The sequence below is a fragment of the Perissodus microlepis genome, chromosome 14, assembly GCF_051167445.1.
Source record: "Perissodus microlepis isolate ML-2025 ecotype Zambia chromosome 14, ASM5116744v1, whole genome shotgun sequence".
NCBI lineage: Eukaryota > Metazoa > Chordata > Actinopteri > Cichliformes > Cichlidae > Perissodus > Perissodus microlepis.
The window spans coordinates 16,270,112-16,279,479 of NC_140474.1; the positions used below are offsets into that span (position 1 = coordinate 16,270,112).

Here is a 9,368-nt window from a genome sequence, read left to right on the forward strand (position 1 = left end):
AATGAATCTAAAATATATGAAAGTCTAATGTTTATCAGTACATTACAGAAAATAATGAACTTTATCACAATATGCTAATTTTTTGCGAAGGACCTGTATGTGTCAGGCTGGGTCTTAGGCTTCACCTCTTTCTGAAAGTCTCGGGCATCCCCAGGTGTGGGGGCTTATTTCCCCCACCACACTCCCTGTCAGTGGCTGGTGCCCCTACCTGCTGGGGCATTGTAAGGACTGAAAATAAAAAAAATCCTTTAAAAAAATCTTCTAAGCTATGACCATCAAGTGGACCAGTATAGCAAAAGCCCTATAGCAATACCAATCTACATCTGTATTAAACCAGTATACCAGTTGTCACCTCAGGGCACTTTATATTGTAGGCTAAAGGTCCTATGATATAAACAAACAAACAAAAAAGCACAATTACAGTCAGATGACCCCCTTTGAACAAGCACTTAACACCAGTGGATTCTTTCTTAACAGGAAGATGTGGCGACAAGGGCAGAGATGAGAAGAATTGAGAGCAAGACACTCTGTAGGAGAGAGAGGCAGAGTGTAGTAACTACTTAAGTTAAATGCAGCAGTGGTGTATGAATCCAAAGAGAGAGAAAGGCAGTGAGTGGAAAATAAAAGCAAAGCGCATTTTATTTTTATTTTTTTATTTTTGTATAGCATGAAAACACAGCAACAGTTATGTCAGGATACTTTACATGTTACTCTAGAATAATAGAAAAAAAATAATACAAAGAAAACAGAGAAAAGCTAACAGTCATATGGACTCCTATGCAAGCAAGAGGTTTAGCGACAGTGGGAAGGAAAAACTCCCTTATAACAGGAAGAAAGCCCTAGCAGAACCAGGTTGAGGGAGGGGTGTCCATCTTCTGCAAAGATGGTGTGAAGGGAGGAAGATAGGACAAAGACATGCTGTGGAAGAGAGTATGACTGTCCCTCTCTGACCCTGTTTCTGCTGGATGTCTCTTCCAGTTCGTCCATCCAACCGTCTCCAATTGCCACATAGAGGATATTTCATGTTGATGTGTTTTGTGTGCATGGGTCTCACATGAAGCTAGAAATGTCATCAGGATTTCTTTTTAACAAAGGAGACAGACAGATGGCAGCTTTGTTTCATTCTTTTTAAATTTTTATTATCATTGTATTTTCCATCTGTTTGTAGCTATTTTGCATCTTATTGTGGCCATTTTTGTCTAACTGTGAGATCATATCATCTTTTTGCTTCTAGGTTTCCATCTCTTTGTAGTTCTTTGGAAATGACAAAATGACCTAACTCTGAGCACTAAAAACATCAATTGAAATTGCAGCAAAGTTGAGATAAATAACTGTAAAAATATCTCAGAGGCCTGGAAAGAAGTAGAAGTGTCTTGTCAGTGTGCATCTGTCTTTTGTTGGCATCTGTCTCCTGTTTTGAACCTCGAAGTGTTCAAAGCGTTGCATCACCTGTATGATTAAAATGATGTACGACATTATTAGAGTAATAATGTACGACATTATCACACTAATGACACGAGAACAAAGTAATTACTGCTTGACTATAGCAATACAACTTTCTCATTGATTCCTGTAAGCGTAACTTCCAGGAGATGAAAAATGCGTTGAAAACCTTCTTTTGGGCCATACTCTGCAAACTTTTCAACCTTTTATTATTTTACTTTTAATACTGTACATGCACTATTTCCCAGTGATAATTGAAGTGTAATTTAAATATTGCTTTAAAGTAACTGTCCACATAAATGTCACAAGCAGTATCAACATGGTTGTGAAGTAATGAGACTTGCTTCCAGGAAGTATAAAACAATTTACACTTGCAGCGCTTACTTTTCTAAAGAGCTCCTCGACGTGGTCTTGATGTGCACAGGTGTTGAAAACCTGAACAATGTACTGTATGAGGATAGACCCTTGATTCCTGTCTCTATATGACACAGTATCTGCAGCAAGAAAATTCAGAGACAGAAATTGGATACAGTTTTTTTTGAGGGGGGGGGGGTGTTATCATTACAGATTCATGTGTGTCATCAGTGTGTGTGTCACTAAGTTTTAATAATTGCCTAGCTACACTGACCTGGAGTGCAGGAGAGAAGAGAAATGAAGTCTTTTTCCTTGTGTACACATCGTAGAGTGTCGTCTTCTAAGCCCTCTTCATCAGCACATAGGGATGGACTTGGCTGTTTCAAGTCATCACAGACCAGATCTGGCTTTGCACAGTCACTAACAAGCACAGCTCCTCTTTCCTCTGAAACATATTCAATGTACTTGTAAGATAAGAAGACTCCAGCAAATCTATAACTTAAGCCTTTTTTTGTAACTGTAAGAACAGGTGATCACCTCCTCTGCAGGCCTGGATGATGATGATCTTGGGTTTGTCCCGAAGTGCAGGACACTTGTCTGAGCTCAACTGCTTGTAAATGTTGTTCACCTCATACGCATCTTGTTCCTCATTATTAGAAAGAGGTTCTTTGCAGTCGACACCAAGGACTGCTCCTAGCTTCCCGTGAGACATTATAACCACCAACACACTGTCTGTATCTTTGAGTTTTGGATGTTTGGAGAAGTCAATTAGAGCCTTATTAATTGCCTGTAAGAACATAACAAAAAAAAAAGTCAAGGCATAACTTCCTGTATCTCAAAACAAACCAGACATAAAATTTTTCCCCAGATTTTCCCTTTTAATAAAAATACCTTTCCTGTGAGATTTGTGTATTTCACCACTTCATAACCCAGAGCAGAGAGCAGCTTCCTCATGTTCTCCTCATCTTTCTCAGCTCCATTTCTATTGAATTTCGCAACAGTAAACTTTATGTTAGTGATCAGCAGAGCTACGCGATTTTTAAAGGCGTCTTTGGTCACATGGTAAATCTGGAAAACAAAAATAAAGGGGAAAAAAGTTGAAAAATCTATCTTGTGTCTCAACATTAACTTTAATAAGAAAACACTTTATTTCTTATTATTAAACTGAGATATTTTACATGAGTTTTGTGAATGACTCACATCCGCATCCATTTTCATCTTCCAGAATTGCTCAGTCGTGTGGATCAGTGTATCTGACCATTCCGGCGGATTCCGAGGATCTGGAGCTGGGGCTGACAAAACAGATTATTGCTTGAAATAATGTATTTTATTCTGTTTGTACCTGTGTGATCATTACATTATCTTCTGCACTATATTTTTTAATAAAAATATTTTTAAGGTTTCTCACCTGCCTGAGAAGGCTGACTGCAAGACAAACCCAGCTTTTCGTAAAGTGAAGAGTCTCTCCTTTTAAGGTGAACGATCATCTTGCTGCTGGCCGTGTCTCCTTTTTTCTTAACAATGTCGATGAGACAGCGCGCCTTATCAGCCCTGCTGTCATTCTCTTCAAGTATTGACTCGCTCTCCATATCATTCAGCACACCATCTTCTACGAGGTCGTCAAGCAGCAGCTTTATAACCGCTGTGGACACCCTCTCCACAAAGTCTGACCGTACCCTGCTAAGCTCCTTATCTAGAATAGAGAATATGTCATTTTAGAAATGTTTAGAAAGATTGCTGACCTTTGAAAACTTTTCGTCTCAAACTAAGTGGGCGATGTATACATTTTGATGTTTTTATTTAATATATCGAATACGAGGGGGAAAAAAAGCTTGAATGTTTAAAAATACGATCGGTTTGGGACTTTTCAGCTGTATTATCGTCTTTGGACGCTTCACTTTGTGGTGGGGAGCAGTAACGCATAACACATGTCAGCATCACTACAAACTGTGGTTTTCACAATGACTCTAAAAGTTGAATAGTCTTTTTTTTTAATTAAAAGCAAACATTGTGATCTATGTACAGATTTATTGCTTTGTAACAAAGTAAAATATATTAGTTGTATCTAATAATCCGGCATCTTAATGCAGTTAACGGTGAAAGACCCACATTTACAGAATGATCCCCTGAGAGATTAGCGCTAATCTACAACATTTAATGTGCATGAATCACTACAGCATTTCTAACGCTGGTCCCGTATAAAGAGTGAATGTTTGCGCACTACGTAGGACACCCTGCCTTGTTATAGTAACGCCTGGTATTCTTCGGATTGACGGAGGAAATGGCTGATATGTCCTTCTTCCTCATAAAGTGCAGAGTAAAAACGAAACTACTGTTTTAGTGCATAACGAAGCCATTACCGATGCCTGTCGTCAACATACAAATTTGGATATTTTAATAAAAAACAAACAAAACAAACTTTATATGCTATCCTGTCGCACTTTGGAAATGTGTGACCTCCCATCTTTAGAAGTTGTACTTAAAGAACAGCCTCCGTGGATTCAGTGTGTATACATAACGCAAATAGTTGTAACAAAGAAACTTAAACTCTCGCTCTCTCATCTCTGAAACCCTTCCACTAGATGATCTTTTCAACAACAGACATCCGGGCGGGAATAATTTTCCGCGGTGCAAAACGAAAGTATGGATCCAACCTGGCATAAACATAGTATGAAAATAACAAATGTCGAATCACACTATTCAAACTTTTCTCTGACAAACACTTTTGTTGCAAAACTGTCGAAAGTGTAAGAATACATATTTTCCGCCGCTGTCTTCCGCAAAACGTTCGTAACACAATCCAGTGGTCGTAAACACTTTATGCCTATTGTGCTGCATTCCTGCTCGCTGGCTAAACTCATATATGACAACGTAGAACAAAATGCATTTAGTCCGTGTGCTCTTACCTGCCATTGCTCAAAACTTGTGTGGCCAACCTGCTTAAATTGCTGCTGACTTTAACCTGATTATGCTTGCGTAATGTCTGCTATCAGAGATGAACGATAAAAGGCTCCTCCTTTCCGCATATGACCTACATAGTAGTACCGCACAGTGCATAAATATGTGTTTAAAAGTCAGAGCAGGCCTGTGGTGCTCCTACTTTGATGTGAGTAACCCGGGTCATTAAACTGTAACTTATAATGGCTAAAACTATACTGTAACATTATAAAACACCGTGGCACCCATGCTAACCATGCACTTGGGAGCCATAACAAACAAACAATCGAACAAAGGTCCACATGTCATTGTACATGCAAATTAATCATACTATATAATAAACACACAAGCTCATTTACTGTCGTTGAGATTTAATTCAACTAGATTATAAAATGATCTTAACCCTTTAAGACCTACCATAGAACCAAGTCCGCCAGAGCTTATATTATATGTTTACATGCTGTAGAGCCATTTTTGGGAGCATTTCAAGTTGCTATACATCAATACAACCATTATAGCCCAGATTTTAATAATATGTATTCATTAAGTGCATAGTAATTACATAAATTGCAAAAAAGTGCAATAAACTACAAAAAAATTGAAAATCGTTTTTCTTTTTTAACATATATTTCTAGTTAGAGAAATTTAAGAGGCTTATCCCTCAAAACTGTAAATACAAAAAAGTTGCACAAAATAGTTTCCTACCACAGGAAATTTATTTTGAGTGTCTTCATAGTTTTATTTTTGAAATACACCAATTTTTATACACTGCAGGAAAAACGAAAATAAATATTATACTGCAAATTTGCAAAAAAGCAGCATATGCATCAAAATAAACTATTTCCAGCAGTGCAATATGAGTCCTAAGCATCCCAGAAAAGACACAGAAAGTCATAAAGTCAAAGATAACTTATAAAAACACCAGTATAGGCCCTGAGGCCCTGATGATAAAAAAAACTACATTTCCGCGAAAATGACGTCACTTCCGCTTTCGGGCAGGTAATGGCGGACATGCAGAAGTTCGCGCTGATGTCTATTCCAACGTAGGAAGTGTTATGAATAGCTGATCTGATCGGCAAAGCGTGTTTCTGGAATATTATGTTTTTGTTGCTGCAAGTGCTTTTTATGCAGTTTTTGCAAAGCTATATGTGGAAGGAAACTGTGACCTAGGACAAGCTGATGGCATAAGATGTAAGTACAACTCCTCCGGTTTCATATGCAAAAAAAATTATTGCGCTAGCTTACGTGGTTGCAGAGCTACCGGGATTTAAAAATAGTTATGCAAAACAGGCTCTAAAGGGTTAATGTAAACAGATTGTAATTTCTGTAATTCTCATCCATCACATGCAAAAAATAATGTACAGAGGAACCTGGAAACATTACAGTTTTATGTTCATGCACATTTGAGAGCACAAATAGATTGTTTTTCTGATTGTCACGTTGGCAAAATATAAAAGCATCATATAATAGTGCTCTAGAGTGTAAAAAAATAATTAAGATACAGTATTGTATCTTTAGATGTGATCATTCATGTTGATATTATTGCTTTGAAAAGTAATGATGTTGAAAGATGAGCATGTTCACTCCACATTTCTTTATTTCACAAAGTCTCGGCAGTAGGGATGAGTGTTCACGAGGTTTTCGTTTCCTCCTGTGGATAAAAACATAAATACGAAAAATCAGGTAACGGTAAAAAAAACAAAAAACAAAAACATGGTGCCAAACAACAATGCGTAGAGATTAAACATAACCTAAGTGGCATCAACCAAAGTCAAAGCCTGATAGATCCTATTTCTGTATTTCAGTGTCAAAGTACAACATCAGTTTGTGACACTATGTCATAAAATCAGGGTTAAAGCCTCCTTTTGCTCATATGTGTTGATAAGCTCCACTGATGTATCCCATCTCACCTGGTCAGACAGTCAGACCCAGCTCAGCGAAAAGCATATGATCTCTTTTTTGAAGGTGACGAATCAACTTGTTGCTGGCTAGATCTCCTTTTTTCCTCACAGTGTCAATGAGGCAGCGCGCCTTGTCGGCTCGGTTCTTGTTCTCCTCAACTATTGACTCTCTCTCTCCATCATTCAAGATGCCATCCTCCAAAATGTCATCCAGGAGCTGGTCAAGAAGAGGTTTGGAGGTCTTTTCAACAAACTTACTCCTCACCCGCACAAGCATCGAGCTTGCGCTTTCTAGGAGAAAGAAAATCCTATTTATCAGGTTTAAGATGATTCAACACAAACTCACGTAACAACTTGAATAATTTGCTCTCATTTTGACTTCTTAAGGTGACTTCAAGTGGTAAAAAATTAGTCAACACGCTTGTACACAGATTGAAACACATCTGTAATTTAGAAAGCTCAGTTCTCAGCTGTCTGACCAGTGTTTGTTTGAATTTTTTGGAAAACTGCAAGTTTGAGCAGTGATCTCTTTATAAAGCTCTGTTTGGTTTGCATTACATTTTACAGGTGTACCTGATTTGAGATTTAATTAATATTTTAGTGATGCATATTAAAAGCACTCCAGTGGCTTGCTTCCCATCTGAAAACACAAGATATTTCTAAAAATATTTCCTTTTCGAGATAAATGCAGCTAATTTATAACTAAATGTAACTTTTAAAATCTGTGTTGACATATTCTGGCCAGTGATCTTCATCGCGCGCTGTGTGGATATGTAAACCGATTATTTAAAAAAAAAGTGGGTGGGCAGTACAAAAGTGAAACTACAAACGATTTCGCGCTGAAAAAAAAAAAAGGGGGGGGAGAATACAAATAAAATAAAAAGCAGAACAATTAACAGTATCACGTCATTTCCTCTAAGGGCATCACTTAGGCGAATGCGTTTTGTGAAAACACAATCTCTGCGGATACTAAACAGGATTTAGATCGGAGGAGGATCTCCTTTGCTTTTCACTCTGCAGCTGTGCCAAAAAATGACAGCAGAGCTTTTAACCGGTGGTTTGCCTTACTACCAGGTCAAGTTTGATTTCATCCTGAGCTCTGGCAACGAATAATTAATGACTAAGAGAGAGAGAAGAAAAAAGAGAGAAAAAATGAAGTTTTCAAGTAGCAGTCAGATCCGTGTTTATCGCTATAGCCATTCTCCAACTTCCTCAACCCGTGCTGCTTGTTTGTATTAATTGCGTGTGATTTAAAACTTCAGTTATGTGTTCACATTTGAGTAGCTACAACTTACTTTAGATGACAAATCGCCTTACCTGCCATTGCGCCAGAACCTCAAATCACTCGAGTTAACCTCCAGACAGATGAGCGGCGTCCCAGCACGCATAGGTATAGTACGAGTCAATACAACTTCTTTCGAGTGCTTTTTTGCCTCAAGAGGTCGCCAAAGCCTAGCGTTCTTCCTCACATACGTTACATTTTATGGTAGTGTATGTTGGCGCAACGTTGCATCCATGGAAGTGGTTGTAATCAAGTCAAACTTGAAATGCAACATAAAATATTTTCTTTTTCTTCTGAGCAGTGGTCTCTTAGAAATGAAGTCAAGACAATTATCTTTGTTTGCAAAGAACACATCTTTTATATTTTCTAAGAGTCATGTTCCTGAGCACCTCCTGCACTACTTGTGCTTTCTGTATGTTACAATTTGCAAACCTTTATGTGTGCTCATGTGTGCTGTGAAGTATTTTGGACAGCACTGCCTGATTTCCTAGGAACAAAGAGATGCCAATAAGTGGTTATAGAGCAGTTAATGAAATGTAAGTTTTTAAATTCAAGGATCAACTAGCTTTTGCATTTTTAACATTTTTATTTAAGCCTTAACTTGTATTGAACAAGAGTTCATAAACTCTTCTTCCTGTTTTAGTGCATAGGCAAGCTGCTGCTTTTGTGACAATCTTTCTTCTTACTTTCATAGGTTCATCTGCTGCACGTTAGGCATATAAACTCTCCAATCTTGCATTTATAACTTAATTTATTTTCAATTTATTTTCAGATATTTTCACGCCTAACTTACAATAAATGCATTTTGTGTATACTGAATTATGATCAAAACAGCTTGCTTTAAAAAGAAGGCAGACATAAGGAACAGGAAGTAAAAGTGAAACTTGGGCTGCTGTCAAAGAAAACAGAAAGATGAGATAAAGCAGTTTACCGACAGTATCAATCAGAACTTGACTTTCTGTGTCCTTTGAATTACCACAACATGTCAAGCAATACAACTTTCTCATTGATTCCTGTAAGCGTAACTTCCAGGAGATGAAAAATGCGTTGAAAACCTTCTTTTGGGCCATACTCTGCAAACTTTTCAACCTTTTATTATTTTACTTTTAATACTGTACATGCACTATTTCCCAGTGATAATTGAAGTGTAATTTAAATATTGCTTTAAAGTAACTGTCCACATAAATGTCACAAGCAGTATCAACATGGTTGTGAAGTAATGAGACTTGCTTCCAAGAAGTATAAAACAATTTACACTTGCAGCGCTTACTTTTCTAAAGAGCTCCTCGACGTGGTCTTGATGTGCACAGGTGTTGAAAACCTGAACAATGTACTGTATGAGGATAGACCCTTGATTCCTGTCTCTATATGACACAGTATCTGCAGCAAGAAAATTCAGAGACAGAAATTGGATACAGTTTTTTTTTGAGGGGGGGGGGGGGGGGGGGGGG

General features: G+C 37.8%; 1 protein-coding gene across 1 annotated transcript; it reads right to left on the minus strand.

Moving 5' to 3' along the window:
* Positions 1 to 722: 722 nt before the first annotated feature.
* LOC146373722 (caspase a-like) lies at positions 723 to 4,832 on the minus strand. The gene is made up of 8 exons (XM_084950796.1): positions 4,704 to 4,832; positions 3,206 to 3,490; positions 2,998 to 3,089; positions 2,689 to 2,865; positions 2,335 to 2,584; positions 2,072 to 2,242; positions 1,828 to 1,937; positions 723 to 1,449 (listed from the first exon to the last, which is right to left on the minus strand). The coding sequence occupies exons 1-8, from the start codon at positions 4,708 to 4,710 to the stop codon at positions 1,345 to 1,347; spliced, it is 1,197 nt and encodes a 398-aa protein (XP_084806922.1). The 5' UTR covers positions 4,711 to 4,832; the 3' UTR covers positions 723 to 1,344.
* Between the last annotated feature and the right edge of the window lie 4,536 nt (positions 4,833 to 9,368).

What these genes read in the sequence shown, in the direction of transcription:
- LOC146373722 (XM_084950796.1), bottom strand. An exon ending in AGATGAAAATGGATGCGGAT is followed by an intron (nt 2,866 to 2,997) that starts GTGAGTCATTCA and finishes TTTGTTTTCCAG; the next exon opens with ATTTACCATGTGACCAAAGA. An exon ending in CATCCAGGCCTGCAGAGGAG is followed by an intron (nt 2,243 to 2,334) that starts GTGATCACCTGT and finishes AATATGTTTCAG; the next exon opens with AGGAAAGAGGAGCTGTGCTT.